The sequence below is a fragment of the Papio anubis genome, chromosome 11 (assembly GCF_008728515.1).
Source record: "Papio anubis isolate 15944 chromosome 11, Panubis1.0, whole genome shotgun sequence".
Lineage (NCBI taxonomy): Eukaryota > Metazoa > Chordata > Mammalia > Primates > Cercopithecidae > Papio > Papio anubis.
The window spans coordinates 111,119,073-111,138,048 of NC_044986.1; the positions used below are offsets into that span (position 1 = coordinate 111,119,073).

General features: G+C 38.9%; 1 protein-coding gene across 2 annotated transcripts in view; it reads right to left on the reverse strand.

The window, feature by feature from the left end:
• Positions 1 to 5,012: 5,012 nt before the first annotated feature.
• Positions 5,013 to 18,976, reverse strand: part of HSPA14 (heat shock protein family A (Hsp70) member 14) — a 32,036-nt gene continuing 18,072 nt past the window's right edge. The window contains exons 10-13 of one of the 2 annotated variants that reach the window (XM_009214021.4): positions 9,476 to 9,688; positions 8,854 to 9,027; positions 6,121 to 6,191; positions 5,013 to 5,241 (exon numbers count right to left, since the gene is read on the reverse strand). In XM_009214021.4, coding sequence (XP_009212285.2) covers positions 5,163 to 5,241; positions 6,121 to 6,191; positions 8,854 to 9,027; positions 9,476 to 9,688 — 537 coding nt within the window. In that variant the 3' untranslated portion in view covers positions 5,013 to 5,162. The remainder of the gene's footprint in view (positions 5,242 to 6,120; positions 6,192 to 8,853; positions 9,028 to 9,475; positions 9,689 to 18,976) is intronic. The other variant, XM_003903403.5, reaches the window with a different exon arrangement.

The window sequence follows — 18,976 nt, forward strand, 5'->3', positions numbered from 1 at the left end:
TTCTCCAGGCCTTTCCTCGGCCCCACTCACCCAGAAATCTTTTACTGTGCATCTCCTATGTGCCAGGCATCTGATAGGTGCTGGGAATATAGCAGCGGATGAGAAAGACAAAAGACCCAGTCCTCAGGGAGCTGACTTCCCAGTGAGAGGAGCAGCGGATAAAGCAAATCACTGAAGGCAGCTGTAAATTACTTTCCGGTTCAGAGGACAGGCTCCTTCCCCTCCTTACATGGGTACCTTCAGATCACTTGGGTCTCAGCTTAAACGCCACCTATTGACAGAGGCCTAGCATGTTACCTAATTCTTTAGCCCTACTTTGAATCCTTAAAAAGCACTTATCAAAATTTGCAATTATCTTGTCTAGTTTTTGTTCTTTGGTCTTGATTAGTTTCAGTAAAAACTTACGTAATGAATGTATCGCACCATTTTGTAAATTCAGTGTTTCCTTTGTTTCTTGTCTTGAATCTCATCCATTCCAGCGCATAGATGAGGTCCTGTCTGTCCAACATTCAGCACCGTGTTTACTATCTAGAGCAGGAATTCTCCAGGTATGGTAATGGGGACCCCAAGACCCTTCAGAGGGTTCATGAGCACAGAACTATTTTCAGACCAACATGTTCCCTGCCTGCCTTGGCTCATGAGTACACAGTGGAATTTTCCAGAGGTTACACAATTTGAATGTTGCAACACGTTGAACGAAGAAGCAGATACCAGAACATAGCTATCTTCTATTAAGCCAGACATTAAAGAGACTTGAAAAAATACAAAATACTGCTTTTGGCTAGGCAGAGTGGCTCGCGCGTATAATGTTAGCACTTTGGGAGGCTGAGGCAGGAGAACTGCTTGAGACCAGCCAGGGCAACCCTAATACAAAATTAGCTGGGCGTGTTGGCACATGCCTGTGGTCCCAGCTACTCAGGAAGCTGAGATGGGAGGATCGCTTGAGCCCAGGAGTTTGAGGCTGTAGTAAGCTATGATCAAACCACTACATTCCAGGCTGGGCAACAGAGCAAGACCCTGTCTCAAGACAAAAAACAAAAAATAAAACCCCAGATATCACCCTTGCCACTAAATTTTTGTCTTAGAAAAGTTATTTCTCATAAAAATGTTATTCATATTAACTTTTTTGTTACTTAGAAATAATTTTTAAAATTGGTTTTAATTTCCATGTGGTAACTACTTATATAGTTATATAATTACATTTTATGTATATGTAACAAGCAAAAACTCTTTGGGTTCTCCAAATGTTATTTTTAAGACTGTAAAGGGGTCCTCGGACTGAAATATTTGAGGGTCTTGGTAAATCCTGGCTATAAATGGAGAGAGAAATAAAAAGCCACTGAGAGACACACACTAGAGTCCTCAAGGGAAAAGTAGAGAGTCATGACCCTTTCCCAGTATTTTTTTCACAAAAACCACATGATTTCTGGAGTGTCTCCTCTTCTACTGAAATAAACGTTCTCTTCTGAGAGGCAAAGAATCGTAGAATGAACACTAGATTAAGAATGTGAATTTAAATGAAATAATGCATGTAATGTGCTTAGAATAGTAAGCAATCAAGAAAAATTAAGTTTACAAAATAAGCATCTGAATGTTAGTTCGAAATCCACCATTTATTTACTGTGAGCCTTGGATAACTTACTTAACTGCTCTGAATCTATTATCTGGAAAACAGAAATAACACATGCCATATTACTCTCTACACAGTACAACTATTCATGGAATTGTGATGAGATCAAAATTTTAAAATGAGATAATGAATTCAAGCAAATAACAGTATTATATTATATGGTCACTCATCATTTTAGATATTGTGATTTTTCTCATAGAACTTTTATGCTCTGGTACTTTTAAGAATTCTTATACATATAAAAGCTTTCAGTTTGTGATGAATATTTTGTGGCCTCCTGTTAAGGACTCAACATTTGCATCTCTGAAAAATTCCAGTGTTGAAATCCTCACCCCCAAGGTGATGGTATTGGGAGGCAGGGCCTTTGGGAGGTGATTAGATCATGAAGGTGGAGCCTGCATGCATGGGATTAGCACCCTTACAAAAGGGACCCTTCAGAGCTCTCTCGCCCTCTATCCTTCGTGTGAGGTTATAAAGATAGCTGGCAACCCAAAAGGGAGCCCTCATCCTGGTCCAGCACCTGATCTGACTTCCAGCCTCCAGAACTGTAATACATTTCTGATGTTTACAAGCCACCCCCAGACTATGGTACTTTATTATAGCAGTCCAAACTAAGACACGTTCTGAGACTTTCACATCAGGTATTTCTTCCTATTTTTATATTTGGCTCTGTTCTTCAGACAATGTCAGATGTAAATAGGCAAAACTATAATTTGACATAACCTTTTGGTGGTAAAAGTGTTTAAGTTTAAATATGTATATATTTACTATCTGGCCTTTTATATAAAAAATTTGACCCCTGAAGTAGATTATTGAAACTTCTAACATAAAATGACTTCTTCAAAAATTTTCTTCCATATTTATGTAATACTTCACTTACTTGACTACTTCCCCACATTTAAATATATACATATTTAAATTTCATGAAATACATTTGCATTTCATGAATATATTTAAATTTCATGTATCTCATGTACTTCCTAATTATCTTTGCTATGACATACATATGATGTAACAAAGATAACTGGGAAGTACATGAAAAGATTATCAAGGTACTCATAGAATAAAGAATGTTTTATATTTTTTTGTTTTGGAATTTGAATTTTATATTGACTATATATCATTCTTATAAACAGAAAAAAATTAAAGCTATTTTCACCTTGAAAAATAAAAAAAAAAACTAGAAAAATTTGTTGGCAAATCTTTCAAAAATTCACAAGGAAAAAGCTTGTCACCTGAGGGTACGAAAAAATGTGGAAGAATTTCATTAGGCAGTAGAGGACTTATTGATGACAATTTCAAATTGGGTAAGTCTAGGGGAAAACAACCAAACAAACATGCAAAGCTGACCAATAAGGTCAGCAGTGCTATTCCTTTCCTTCCTTATGTTTCTAAACAAACCATAAAATATACAAAAGATGTACTCACTGGCCATTGTCCTGTAGCATACAAAGATAACATTATTTTTTCTTCCATATAATTCATTTATTTGATAAGCACTTATGAACACCCACTATGCTCACGTACTATTGTAGGGGCCGAGGCAAAATGGTGATTAAGACTCAGAGTCTCTGCTCTCACAAATGCTTAATAATCCAGTGGGGAAAGGAGCCAAGTAAGTAAAGCATTAAATAAATATGGAAGAAAACTTTAGAATAAGTTATTTTATTCTATAAGTTTCAATAATCTACTTCAGGTGTCAAATTTTTTATACAGAAGGCCAGACAGTAAATATTTTAAGCTTTGTGGGCCATACAGCCTTTGTGCAACTGTTCGTCTCTGCCACTGTAATGTGAAAACCGCCACAGCCAGCACATATACAATTAGAGTGTGACTGTGTTCTAATAAAATTTTATCTACGAAAACAGGGGTGAGATAGATCTGAATCACTGGACATAGTTTGGCATCCCAGATCTATTTTAAAAGCTAACGATAACCACAAAATAAAATCCTAAAACAGTTTTTCAAAGCATAATTGAAAGCATGTAGACTTAGCAGTAAAACTAGTTCAGTTGGTGTTTTCCTATGTTCTGAAGCCACTGAATTGCTTATACCAAAATCACTTTTATTTAAAATTTTCTATAACTTTGGAAAAAGATCCTAAGAAATAACTACTAACTTAGGACAAAGAGTACAGCTTTAAAGCTGCTTCTGTATTTAAAGACTCTGTGGACTTAAAATCATATCTGAATTCTCTTCATAATTCTGTCAATAATTTGATGTAAAATAATGATGAAAAAATTTAAGTTTTGTTTCTGGATCTTTAAAAACTTTTAGAAGAGTACTACCAACTAACTCCATAGCAGCCAACATGAATAAGTTTTCATTGGAACCCACTGAGGATCTCAGGGCTCTAGTGAATATTCTCTGGTAGACAGAATGTGGCTAGCCTTCTCTTCAAACTAAAGAGGTTTTTTCTCTCTCTCTCTCTTTTTCTCTTTTTTCTCTTTTTTTGAGATGGAGTCTCACTCTGTCGCCCAGGCTGGAGTGCAGTGGCATGATTTTGGCTCACTGCAACCTCTGACTCCTGGGTTCAAGGGATTCAGCCTCTGGAGTTGCTGGGACTACAGGTGCACACCACCACACCCAAATAATTTTTTGTATTTTTAGTAGAGATGGGGTTTCACCACATTGGCCAGGCTGGTCTGGAACTCCTGGCCTCAAGTGATCCACCTGTCTCTGCCTCCCAAAGTGTTGGAATTACAGGTGTGAGCCACCGTGCCCTGCCCTAAAGAGATCTTTTAATTTCAAAAGAAAAACATGTTTGTTGGAGGAAAAGAAATAAACTAAACAAAACTGTAAAAAGTAAAAGCCCCTCTCCTAGTTGTTATCAGTTTACTTAAAAAATGGCTGTGGCTTATGCCTGTAATCCCAGCACTTTGGGGGGCTAAGGCGGGAGGATCACTTGAGACCAGCAGTTTGAGACCATCCTGGGCAACACAGCAAGACCCATCTCTCCAAAAAAACAAAACAGAACAAAAAAAAATTTGCCAGGTGTGATGGTGCACATCTGTAGTCCCGGCTACATGGAAGGCTAAGGCAAGAAGACTGCTTGAGCCCAGCAGTTCGAGGCTGCTGTGAGATATGATACCACAACTGCACTTGAGCCTGGGTGACAGCGCAAAATCCTGTCTCTAAAAACAAAAACAAACAAAAAAAGTCATCTTACTTTGTATATGGTCCTGCAAGTTTTTTCAATTATTGTCAATGACTTTTAATTGTTCTCTTGGTTATCTAACAAGAACCAATAGAAGATCTTTTAAAATTAAATGTCATAGAAAATTCTTTCAACCAACTCAGTTTAATTCTAAGCAGCTTCATGATAAAAAAAAACTTCCGTATATTTCCCAGTAATAAGAGGTTATTGTACATCAAAAACAAAGAAGGGTTGCAACACTTACTGATATATTGTAGTTTAATAAAACATAGTTTATACAGTTCATTGAAAAAGTATTTTAATACAAACGCCACTTATACGCAAAACCAAATGTTGATATTCTTGTTTATAAAAATTCTTGATTTCTCTAGAACACTAAGATGCTACCTCAATAGAGATTGCTTCACATTTTCCAGTTTCTTGATCTGTGCATGTCACATGTAAAGATCCATCCCTAAACAGACATAAAAATAAAGAACATTTCATAAGCTCATGTTATAAAAACAAAGTCTGTAACAAGTTACTTGAGGGCTTTCAGTAAACAAGGGTTAATTTTAATTTTCAAAAGAAGGGTATTAATGTAAAGAATACACACAATCTCAGTGTCTGTAAATTTAGTAAGTATCATATGTTATATTTAGCTAGTTATTCTTAGGAACTTCCTTCCAGACCACTAAGATCATGGTTATATTTCTTGAAAACCCATGATGACAAACACCTTAGGTTTAAGACTTTATATAAGCTCCAGATGCAGCATGCTATTTTCAAGACTAGGTCAAGGCAAACTCACCCTGATGAATTCTATATTCTTGCTATGTATCGTTTATGGAGTAAGTTGTCTTTTAAGTTTAATTTGGAAAGGATTTACTTGTAATACATAGTAGTATGGATAGCTTGTGGTTAGGAAAATGGCAATAGCTGAATTTAATTCGTAAATTATTTTTCTTAGAAAAATTTTGCATGTAAATTTTCTAAATTTCTTAGAAAATTTAGCAATAAAGAAACAAACTTACCCTTTCACAGGGCAAATAGTAACAGTTATATAAACTTTAGAAAATTATACTAGAAATTGGTAAATTACATCTCAACTGAGCACACATCAGTTTCTTAGGTTGATGATAGGCAAAATAAAGAATTCCTAAAATATTCAAGATGGAAATGACTTTTCTTTGTAAAATATAGTAATTTTGGGGGCAAAAAATGTAATTCACTGATAAAAACCTCTGTAGGTTTTTAATGTTTTTTCTAGAATGACAGTGAAAAAATCAATAAAATCAAAAAATAGTCAAGTATCAAATTGAATTTTCTTAACAACAGAAGTTGAATTTTTTACCTTTTCATAGTAAGAACAGCTAATATATCACGTAATCCATTTTCTTTTTTATCTAAATCCTGGAGTACAACCTGTTTATGCAAAAACAATATGAAGAGAATTCAGCATTTTGACATAAATGAACTGATGTATCAATTATTGCAATGGACCAAAGCTTATTTACCACTGAAACAAACCTTTTTAAAATAGGGCAGTTTTCAATTCTCCTACCACTGCATCAGAATTCAGAGAATAGGAGTGAAGCTTTGTTAAGCTGAAATGTCTCCCCCAGAAGGAGGGCCCATAAGATAATTAATGCATTTGTCCCTTCTAAATGTCATGTCCTAGATTAAAATGATTTTTTCTAAGATGTACTATTAGTCTCAGAAAATAAAGGCTACTTTTCTTTTTTGGTAAGTAAGCCATTCCCAGTAACATCCAAATTATAATTTGGCAACCTTTCTATATATACTTTAAAAAAAAAAAATCAAGCATTTTAAATACACTTGGAAAACCACCTACTTAAAAACATGGCAAACTCTTTTGTACAACTAAGATTATATCTGTAAGAGATGGTAATGAATTTACTATAAAATTCCTCAGTTTCCTAAAGAATAGTATATCAAGAAACCAGATATGGAATTCTGCAGTGACTTTAGGCTTAGTCAAGCTCAAGTTTAATAACCTAAGTTATACTAAGTACCTTGTTTTACTCATTTGTAAAATAAGGTTAGAACAGATGGGAACTCTGAAAGATTCTCTTCCAAATTCAGTGTTACGTGGCTAACTCTCCTCCTGGCATCTTTAAGTTAGGATATAGTAGCAGCAGCTGTGGAGTCTCAGAGAGGATGTGAAGAAAAAGGTAATGGAAGTGTGAGAGAAGAGCAAAGGAAATACTAGGACTGCCATCTGAGTTCAAAAACCTGGTGCATGGGAAGGTTCTTAGACACACACAAACCAATTCATGTGGAAGTGCTTTTCAAACTTTACCAATAGATTCCAAGTTGGTAAGTCTGAGGTGCAGCCCAGGCATGTTATGCATGTGTGTGTTTTCATTACTCTTTTGTTGGAATTAGAAAAAAAATATGTGGCCAGGCATAGTGGCTCATGCCTGTAATCCCAGCAGTTTGGGAGGCTAAGGCAGGCAGATCAACTTAGGTCAGGAGTTCGAAACCAGCCTGGTCAACATAGTGAAACTGTCTCTACTAAAAACACAAATATTAGCCAGGCGTGGTGGTGCATGCCTGTAGTCCCAGCTACTCAGAAGGCTGACTGAGGCAGGAGAATCAGTTGAACCCATGGGGTGGAGGTTGCAGTGAGCTGAAATCATGTCACTGCACTCTGGCCTGGGTGACAGAGCAAGCTGCCGTCTCAAAAAAAAAAAAATTAAATATGTGAACTAAAGATATGTATCTCTTTACACACACACACACACGATACCTCATCACTAATAAACACCCTGTCTTCTCAAAAAAGCTAAGCATTCTGGACTTCTCTGAATGTGCATATATTTTTTAAAAAACAATACTGCTTTGGGAGGCCGAGGCGGGCGAATCACGAGGTCAGGAGATTGAGACCATCCTGGCTAACACGGTAAAACCCCATCTCTACTAAGAATACAAAAAATTAGCCAGGCGTGGTGGTGGGTGCCTGTAGTCCCGGCGACTCGGGAGGCTGAGGCAGGAGAATGGTGTGAACCTGGGAGGTGGAGCTTGCAATAAGAATGAGCCGAGATGGTGCCACTGCACTCCAGCCTGGGCAACAGAGCGAGATTCTGTCTCAAAAAAAAAAAAAGTACATTCTTTTTTGTTACCTATATTTAATTTGTACTATAAAAGTAATTCATGCTCATGTCCTGTGCTGTTTGTAAAAAATTCAGTATAAAGTGTCAGAAGTCAAAAAAACCCTCTTGGTACCTTCAAACTTATTTACCTACTGTGAAGTTTCTGGAATATGGTTTAAGTACCTATATATATTTTCTGTATAAATGCATGGATATCTGAAAATGCACCCCTACTCATACACCACCTCCTCACACACACTCATGCTCCCAGACTTTTTATTTAGATACAAATGGCATTGTAATACAAATACTGTGCTGCAGTCTGTGTGTGTGTGTGTGTGTGGGTGTGTGTTTGTGTGTGTGTGTGTGTGTGTGTTTTAATGCAACTGCATTTCTCAGGCATGTTTCTAAGTAAATAACATGGCTCTACCTCACTCTTCGTAAAGCATACAGAGGGTCATATAGTATGAGATAGGCACATGGTATTTTAAAAAAGCAAACCTATCTTGTCTCAGAGGCAGCATGGCACAATGGGAAGAGCATGTCATGGGCTCAGAAATGAAACCAACTTGAGGAGAAACCCTAGCTTGACCAAGAAAATAAAGGTTATTTGCTATCACAGGCCAACTTCTTAATCATCTATAAAATGCATACAATAATGTGCATTTAGCATGAACCAAAAAAATAAAATTCTCCCCTTCCACTTACCTAACTACCAAGGGAGGCCAAGAGCACAACAAAGAAGCAGTCTAAATACCCAGAACTCTTTCAAATTAAAATTGCCTATTCCTTCCCTCTTTCAAAAATGAGTATACACAAGTTCATTTTCAGAAATGAGCCTTCATAAAATCCTTCATAAAAATGTATTTGGTGTCCTTTATATATATACATTTTGTATTAAGATACTGAACTGAAATCTAATCCAGAAAGCAAAGTTGAACAGTTTAATGTGTCTAACTTTATGTATTTACCTGTGCAAACTTGGTTTCCTCTTTGGCAGAGTTCTTCCCGTCAGACTCATAGAGTTCAAGGCACACTGAAGATGTGCTTCCAGGAGCTTGCAATGTGTGTTGTCTTCGAGCTGGCAAAGGAGTCCCTGATGGAAACAGCACTGTGAATCTACTGGCTCCTGATTCGTCCACACCCTAGTTAGCAGGAAACAAGGTGCATACTCTTTGGTATTTATCTTAACAATTGAAAAAAAATCTTCCCATTATAAATGCGATATATATTTCTTATTGATAATCAGGACACTAGGCAAAGAGAAGAAAATAGAAATAATCCTAAATCCCACTCCACTGTATTTAAAAATATACTGAAACATACCTCTATCTATATTAACTTATGATTTATATTATACTTAACTTTTATTTTTCCAAAAAACTAACAGGTTAGAGAAATATTAACTAAAAGAATATAAGACATTCCTTAAAAGTAGGATTATAAACCTAAATTTAAAACCTCTGCCAGTATACAGGGTTTTATTGTAACATCATGCTATGTATAAAAACTTACGGCAATTAATTTACTATTTTTAAGGAAAGTATAGAAAAGCTAAACATACTTCAACTAGTATAGAAAAGCTAGACATACCTTAACTAAAATATCTCTGGCTGAACACTCTATCATAAGAGAGTCTTCCACCAACAGGTTTTCTTTCCCAATAAGAATTCCTGCTTCTATAGCTGCACCAATAGGGATCACTTCATCAGGAGGGATAGAATTGAGAAGCTCAACAGCTGGGAAAAGATCTTTAATCAGTTGCTGTAGCTTTGGGATTCGAGAAGACCCTCCGCAAAGGACAACCTAGAGAATAAAAATAATTTTCAGTTGTTTACTTTTAGAAGAATGCAGTGTCTCAAAATTAAGTGTAATAGACTGAGTCATCTTCATTGTGTGTAAAGATAAAATACAAAAAAGCCTATATATTAACATGTTATATTTAACCTATAAATACATAAACATATATATTTAACGTATTATAGATATTTAACATATTCTTTACTCACAACAAAATTTAAAATGAGGAAATCTCACCATTACAAAATACAGTAGAGCTACATATGTGGTTCATAATACTGTGCAAAAGAGGCTTAACCACAAAGGCACTTGAATAGAAAATATGTCAATATTTTGTACTAAGGTTTTTTTTTTTTTAAAGTTTGAATCTTAAAGAATTTTTGTGACAAATATTGCTATTCTCTCTTAGTGAAAACTGTGCCATAAACTTCTTTGCCTTTACCATAGAAGAATGTTAAGTTTCTTGAGGAAAAAGAGCTGTTTTATACAACTGCATTTTAAATGGCTGATACCATTGATTAAATCTTTTGCCTGAAGAACTTCATATAAAATTGCTTCTTTAAATTGTAAATCCCTTAAGTTGCTCATTGATTCATCCACTGAACACTTATGATTCCATGGGCATTCAGAGTATTGGATTAATATATAACCTAAGAAGGGAAATCAACAGCCACTTCCTATTTCACAGTCTTTATGGATGATCTCACTGCTCACTGAGGCAGAGGACCAACTGATGAAAGCTAGGCCTCTTTCACATTCAGTATGAAGTAATGAGGGATACCCTATGCATCTCCAGGTGTGAGCATGAGGAACATTAGCTGAAGGAATTTTCTTTTTTTTAAAGTAGGTTTTCCTTGGCAAAGATCTTGAAAAGATCAGTTTGGAGTAAGTAAAAAGAGCAATCTTCTCTAAATTTTATGATCCCAGGTAAATACCAGGAGAACTAAAATGCAGAATATGCCTTTTCAAATATCTCATATTCAACATCAAAAAAGTTTTATTAATAAATAGTAAGTGGTGCTATGCAAAAAACAAAGAAAACAAACAAAACAACCAACCTTGGAAAATATTGACTTTTTATTTATTTATTTTTTTTGGAGACAGAGTCTTGCCTTGTCACCTGGGCTGGAGTTGCAGTGGTACAGTCATAGCTCACTGCAGCCTCACATTCCTGGGCTCCAGCGATGCTCCAGTGATCCTCCTGCTTCAGTCTCCCGAGCAGCTGGGACTATAGGGATGTGCCACCACACCCAGCCAACTTTTTTTGGGAAATCCAAGATACAGGTACCAGCAATGTAGACCATTCTGAGGTCTCTTTTCGTGGCTTGTAGGTGGCCACCATCCCACCGTGTCCTCACACGACCTCTTTTTTGGTACATTTTGGTGGGAGGGGGAGGGAGGGCGGTCAGAGCCAGCTTTCTTCTCATGACAACAATGATTCTATCGGATCAGGGCCCACCCCTGTAACTCCAATTAACCTTCATTACTTCCTGAGATGTCTCATTTCTAAGGCCTTCTAAGTAAGTTCAAGCACCTGAGTCAAAATAGATTAAACTCCCTATTTCTTTGAATGCATCTCAGGAGTTGTTAAAGAGGGTAAGAGTGAGAGAGGCAGAAAGGCAAAAAAGAAGAGGAGCGGGGAGAAGCAGCAGACACAGCTGCCTCTGCTTATAATGTCACAACCTTAGAAGAGGTTATTAAGAGCAAGTCATGCTCTGTGGACACAAGAAGGGAGGTGGAAAGAAGAAACATCAGAAAAGGACTAAGCCTGGGTTAGGGGACAGGATTGTTATACTCAGTTTATGATAGACACCTTGTTCAGATGATGCCTGAGAATCATATGCCTCTGACTCCCCATAGAGACGACTTGGGACCTACTGATTATCAGTGGTCCTGAAGAGGCCACTGACAGCTTCTCACCCAGAGATGAGAGGATGAGATGGAGCCAAGCAGCTAAGGCACTCCTTTAAACCAGTGCCACTAAAAACTAGGACTGCTTCCCTTTTCAGTGTTTATGTTAAAAGGGGTCAGTTCGTTCAGACGATATAGGTCAGGTAGAGAAGCCTGAAATGGTCCATCTAACCTTTCATGCTCAGTTAGCATAAATAATATAAAAATTATAAATTATTGCAGAAAAATAAAAAAAGAATACCTCCTCATAACCAAGTAAGGTATATCCCAAGTATACAATGATAGTTCCATATTAGGAAATTATTTATTCATTATATAGCTTTAAGATAAATATTAAAAAAACCCATAAGATCATCTCACTGGTGTCCAAAAACACACATGTAAAAATACAACACCCACTTCATATTAAAATTCCTTTAAAAATAGAAAAGGCCAAGCGCAGTGGCTCATACCTGTAATCCCAGCACTTTGGGAGGCTGAGGTGGGCGGATCTCTTGAGCCTAGGAGTTCAAGACTAGCCTGGGCAACATGGTGAAACTCCATCTCCACAAAAAATACAAAAATTACCCAAGTGGGTGTGGTGGCATGCGCCTGTGGTCCCAGCTACTTGGGAGGCTGAGGTGGGAGGATCACCTGAGCCTGGGAGTTCGAGGCTGCAGTGAGCCGTGATTGTGCCACTACATTCCAGCCTGGATGACAGATGACAGAGTGAGAACCTCTCAAGAAAGAAAGAAAGAAAGGAAAGAAGGCCGGGCACGGTGGCTCACGCCTGTAATCCCAGTACTTTGGGAGGCCGAGGCAGGAGGATCACGAGGTCAGGAGATCGAGACCATCCTGGCTAACACAGTGAAACCTCGTCTCTACTAAAAATACAAAAAAATTAGCCAGGAGTGGTGATGGGCGTCTGTAGTCCCAGCTACTCGGGAGGCTGAGGCAGGAGAATGGTGTGAACCCGGGAGGTGGAGCTTGCAGTGAGCCAAGATGGCGCCACTGCACTCCAGCCTGGGCGACAGAGCAAGACTCCGTCTCAAAAAAAAAAAGAGAGCTTTCTCAATATGATAAAATATATTTATTGGGGCCACATCCGGTGGCTCATGCCTGTAATCCCAGCACTTTGGGAGGCCAAGGCAGGCGGATCACGAGGTCAGGAGATCGAAACCACCCTGGCTAACACGGTGAAACCCCGTCTCTACTAAAAATACAAAAAAGTTGGCTGGGCGTGGTGGTGGGTGCCTGTAGTCCCAGCTGCTGCAGAGGCTGAGGCAGAAGAATGCCATGAACCCAGGAAGTGGAGCTTGCAGTGAGCCGAGATCGCCCCCCTGCACTCGAACCTGGGTGACAGAGCAAGACTCTGTCTCAAAAAAGAAAAAAAAAAAATCTAGTTCTTTTTCTTTTCTCTGTCGCCAGGCTGGAGTGCAGTGGTGCAACCTCTGCTCACTGCAACTTCCGCCTCCCAGGTTAAAGCGATTCTCCTGGCTCAGCCTCCCAAGTAGTTGAGACTACAGGCATGCACCACCACGCCCAGCTAATTTGTGTATTTTTAGTAGAGATGGGGTTTCACCATGTTGGCCAGGATGGTCTCGATCTCTTGACCTCGTGATCCACCCGCCTTGGCCTCCCAATGCGCTGGGGTTACAGGCGTGATCCACGGACCCCAGCCGATAAAATCTATTTCAAACCAATTACCAGTAATCAATGTTTGTTGGTAACAGTCTAATAGTATTCCCCTAGTAAAATCAACAAAAGAAGGAAGTCCAGCATTCACAAAAATATTTACGTTCTGGCCAGGCAGAGTGGCTCATGCCTGTAATCCTAGCACTCCGGGAGGCTGAGATGGGTGGACTGCTTGAGCCCAGGAGTTCGAGACCAACCTGGACAACATACAGAGATCCTATCTCTAAAAAAATATATCAAATAGGCACACATCTGTAGTCCCGGCTACTCAGGAGGCTGAGGCGGGAGGGTGGCTTGAGCCTGGGAGATGGGGGTTGCAGTGATGTGACACTGAGCCACAGCATTCCAGCCTGGGCTTCTGTTTGTTTTATATTTGATTGCTATAATCAGAACTTAACTTTTTTTTTTGGACAGAATCTCAAACAAAAGGGACACGTATTAGAGAAATGTCTTCCCACTTACCGATATATCTTCTCCCAGCACCGCCAGCCACCCCATTTTCCTGTTGCTCTTGTAACACAACTTGAGAGTTGTCTACACTTGTTTCCAACACCTCACCATTCATTCAATATTAAACCCGCTCCAGTAAGGCATTTCTCTCCACAGCTCCCCTACAATTGCTCCGACCAGCCATTCAACATTGCCAAGTCCAAGGGTCAATCCTCAAGAAGGTTAAGCCTCAACCTGCTAGACCTCCAGCATCACAGGGCAGTTGCTCTCTCCCTTCCTTAAGGACATGTTTTTGCCTGTCTTCCTGGTTCTCTTCCTTCTCACTGGCTGGTCCGGAATCCCCTATGCCAGATGCCCTTCTGGCTTGCAATTGTCCCAAGATCCCGTCCTGGGATCTCTTCTCTATTGTGGCTGTGCTTCCCCCGTGGGTACACTTATCCAGTTTCACAGCTTTAAAGAGCACATGTGTGAACAAATGTGTCTCTAGCCCAGACCCCTCTCCCCAAATCCAGACCCCTACATCGATCTACAGTGAACTCTTCACACTGAGGCCTCAATGCTTCTGCTGGGAATATGGGCCCTAGCTTCCTTGCCAAGTTCACCTCTGTCCACCGTCTCCCTGGCTCACTCAATCTGGCCCGTGTTACCCTCCCTGCTGCTCCTCAGGCATCACTCACACTTATACCTGCTGTTCCTCTGCCTGGGACACTGGTAGATATTCACATGGCTTGTTCTATGACTTCACTTCATTCAGGACTCTGATCAAAAGCCACCTCCTCAGAGGGGGCTCTGACCTGAAAAATCACCCTCTGTCACTAGCTAGGCCCTTATCCTGCTTAATTTTCTTCATAATATTTATCACAATTGGGCATTACTTTATCTGATTCATATTACCTGTATGTCCTCACTATATTGTTCATTCTATGAAGGCAAAGACTTTGCCATAGTTACTACTGTATCCCAGGTGTCTAGAATCTGCCTAGCATAGAATAGGTGTGCTCAATAATTATTTGTGGGTTAATCAGTAAAATAAGTTTGAATGTATGCCTAGGAAATTCAGAAGAATCCATTAAAAAATCAATAATTAAAAGAGTTTACAAAGTGACAAAATGTAAGATAAATAAGCAAAATCACCAGGTACCTTGTTTATCAGCAAAAACAAATTAGAAAACTAAAGTATTAAAAAATGTCATTCACAAGAGCAACAATCCCATAACACTCAGCAATAATTTAATAGTAAATATTAAGAAAACAAGGAAGTATTAAAGAAGATTTAAATAGACACCAACTTTGTGACTAGGAAACTAAATACTCTAAGTTATTACATCATCCCAAGTTATTTTATAAACAATGCAACTATGTCAAAATAACAATGAGACTTTATGTAAGTTGAAAAAAATAATTCTGAAGCTCTCTGAGAAAAGAACTGTAAACAAAGAGAACTTTAAAATTACAATGTTAACAATTAAGGTTTACATCTACTCAGAAAGTAAATTGCTTTTTGGTGAGCAATTTGATAACAAATACTAAAAGTCTTAAAATCTAGGATTTACTCCTGAATTTTATCCTAAAGAAATTGAGGACATCCACTGAGTTACAAAGACTGTTGTATAACATACACATCCAACATACAGAATGGGTGTTACGAAGGATGGTACATCAATGCAATGAAATACTATGAAGCTATTAAAATTGCAGCTATAGAACCCAGGAGCTTGGTTAAAACACAGGGATTAACCACATTCATTTATCTAAGCTCCCTTTCACAAAAGCCCACTACGCTGACAACAAAGGGATTTAAGAAGGTATAAAGACAGAAAGGCAAAATAAATGGAAGAGAAATCTTGAGTTTGAGATTTCAACAAATTTTGGAAGCTAGCAAGAGGTAACTCAGATGAAGTTTGAGATAACTGAAAAGAGGCAGGGTAGTATGACGCATAGGATTCCAGGTACCAAACACCACAGAAAGCGAGGGTGAAGCACAGAAGTGAAAACACAAGGGCTGGAAAACACACATGTGGAGTGGCTGCACCCGCCTCCACCGCCAGCTGCTCCCCTCACCTAAATAGGTGGCCACCTGCACCTTCTCCCACATCAGGGAGGGAGGTCGTCAACACACAGTGATAGAACTTAGATACAAAGATACAGCACAAACCGGGGTGGGGCATGGTGCTGAAAACAAGAGGGAAGAAGGGAAAAGTCTGCACATTCAAGAGTAGGAACCCTGAAGCTCTCTGCTCTCAGACCAGAAACCTGTCCCCCTCAAGCAAAAGATAAGAGAATTTCTTCCAAAAAAAGCCAAACTCTCCTCATACTAGACCCCCAGGTACTAAAATGAGAAGGCAATGGTCACAAGCATGAAGAGCACGGGTGATGGAGACAGGCAGCCTGAGTTCCGGTCCTTGCCTCACCATGTAAGTGCCAGCCTCATGACTGCGGGGCATATTACTTCACCTCTCTGCAAACCTCTTAGTTTCCTCATCTGAAAATGGAGATAAAAGCGCCTACCTCCTGGAGCTTGTGTGAGGATTAAATGTTTTAATACATGTAAATCCCTATCATTCACTCCCCATTCCCCGTAAGAGGATTACCCATCCGACTCACTCCCACAACTTGGTAGGTGGGGTATATCTCTCTGCCCCACTGTCATACCCACTGTGACACTGAATGTGTACGCACTGACATGCACCTATCTAATCTGAGGCCCAGGCAGCTGCTCCTGTGGTCTGGGTCCTAGAATAGGAAGTGGAAAAGAGCCCCAGCAGTAGACCTGCAGCCCCCTGCAGCTGCCCACCTGTAACCTAAGTGTTGCAGAAAACCGCTGAGCGTTGAGGGTTGTTTTCTTACTGTACCAAGGTCAACACACTAACAAGACAATTTCATATTATTAAGTTCTCAAAAGCCTGTGTCTTAGAAACATCTGGAGAGGGAATCTCTAACAACATTTTCAAACCTAAAACTATTCCGCCTCAACTCAAGCGACTGAGAATTGGACTATGAGGTGATAATGAAATGATGGGGCTTCGTGACCAATTGAGTAAGAAAGGGAACTGATGCTTATTTGTCATGATATGCAACAGGCTGTGCCACAGACATTTCATTTAACCCTTGTAGCAACCCTATAGAGTACGTTAATACTTACAATACTTACTTGTAAGGTAAATATTATCACTCTCATAAGAAGAGAAAGTAAGGCTCAGGAAATGAAGAATTTTGCCCAGTCTAGAACTATTAGAACCATGAGGCTTCATGTTTAGGTGAGTCTGTCTCCAAGCCCTGCACCTTCCACCACTGTTTTACTAACATCATATGACTTGCCTCCCAGCCTTCAAACACCTAGCAAAATGCCTGCCACATTGTGTTAAAATATATATATATATACACACATACACACACACACACACATATATATACTTATTGAACTACACTACAAAAAATATTTGTCACAACATAGCAGACATCAAAAAAACTAAAAACATAAAACTGTCAAACTATAGACAAGTTAAAAGAAAAGTATATTTCATATTTGCCATACATCCAAGCAAAGCAGCTGCAGGAAACAGAGTCAAAGATCAAGAGTAAGTCAAACACACTCCTCCCTAGCAGGACCAAAACTAAACAGCAAAGTAAATGCCTCAAAGAAAGATTGCTGTACATGATAGCTAATATTCCAATTATGTAAAGTATTTGCACAAGTTTAAAAAAAAAGATTTAAATGATCAAATAGGCAAATAATATGAGACAAAAATTTACACCAAGGAGACACAAAATTAAATAAACATTTAAGAAAAATCCTCTGACCGGGCGCGGTGGCTCACACCTGTAATCCCAGCACTTTGGGAGGCCAAGGCGGGTGGATCACGAGGTGAGGAGATCGAGACCATCCTGGCTAACACGGTGAAACCCCGTCTCTACTAAAAATACAAAAAATTAGCCGGGCATGGTGGCTGGCGCCTGCAATCCCAGCTACTCGGGAGGCTGAGGCAGGAGAATGGCATGAACCCAGGAGGTGGAGCTTGCAGTAAGCAGATACCACACCACTGCACTCCAGCCTGGGCGACAGAGTGAGACTCCGTTTCAAAAAAAAAAAAAAGAAAAAGTAAAAAGAAAATACTCTAGTAGCCAATGAAATATAAAGTGAAAAGATCTTTTTTCAACAGTCAATTGGAAATTTATCTTTAAATGCTATAACTCAGTGTCGACAAGGCTATAGTAAAATGTATACTGTTATATATTGCTGATGGGAATATTAGTTAATTCAATTCTTTTGGAAAGTAACTTGAGGTAAAAATAGTCTTAAGCTATTTTTATTCTTGACCTAGTATTTTACTTTGGGAATCTACTCTAAGGAATAATCCTAAATATGATAAATGCCTCTGTATAAAGACAGGCATCATTCTCTTACAGGGGAGGAAAAAACCCAAACCCAGGTGTCTACAACAGGACCACAGTGAAAAATTTACAGTGCGTTTCCTTTTTTCGGACATTAGCAATCTATTCCAAATTGTGTTTATAAAGACTATAGTAATATGGGGGGGGGAGGATTGGTTATATTATATAAATTAGGCAAAATTCAAAACTGTACATACAGAATTAGAACTGTTATTTAAAAAATTCACAAAACTATAGCTAGCAAACACACCTATGCATAGAAGTTACACGAGTTAGAAATACAGCTGCCTTTTGGTATTTTCTGAATTTTCTTACATGAATACTTCTTTAATAATGAAAAATTTAAAAATCATATACATTTTATTTTTATTTTATTTTTGAGATGGGGTCTTGCTCTGTCCCAAGGCTGGGGTGCAGTGGTAGGAATCACGGCTCACTGCAGCCTTGACCCCCTGAGCCCAAGTGATCTTCTCACCTCAGCCTCCCAAGAAGCTGAGACCACAGACGCCCACCACCATGCCCAGCTAATTTTTTTTTTTTTTGTAGAGACAGGGTCTCACTATGAAACAGCCAAGGCTAGTCTTGAACTCTTGGGCTTAAGCAATTCTCCCTCCTTGGCCTCCCAAAGTGTTGGCATTACAGGCTTGAGCCACTGCACCTGGCTCGTTTTAAATGGATAAACAGAGTATGTTCAATGAAGAGAAATAATTTTGGGAAAAAGAAAATACTAAACATTTGAATTTTTTAGAAAGTCTAAAAATATGTTCCTAAGCAAGGAGCGGGAAGCAGCCTGGTATACTAGTTATGAGTAGACACAGGAACGATACTGGGTTACATCTTGGCTCTACTACTTACCATGTGATCTTC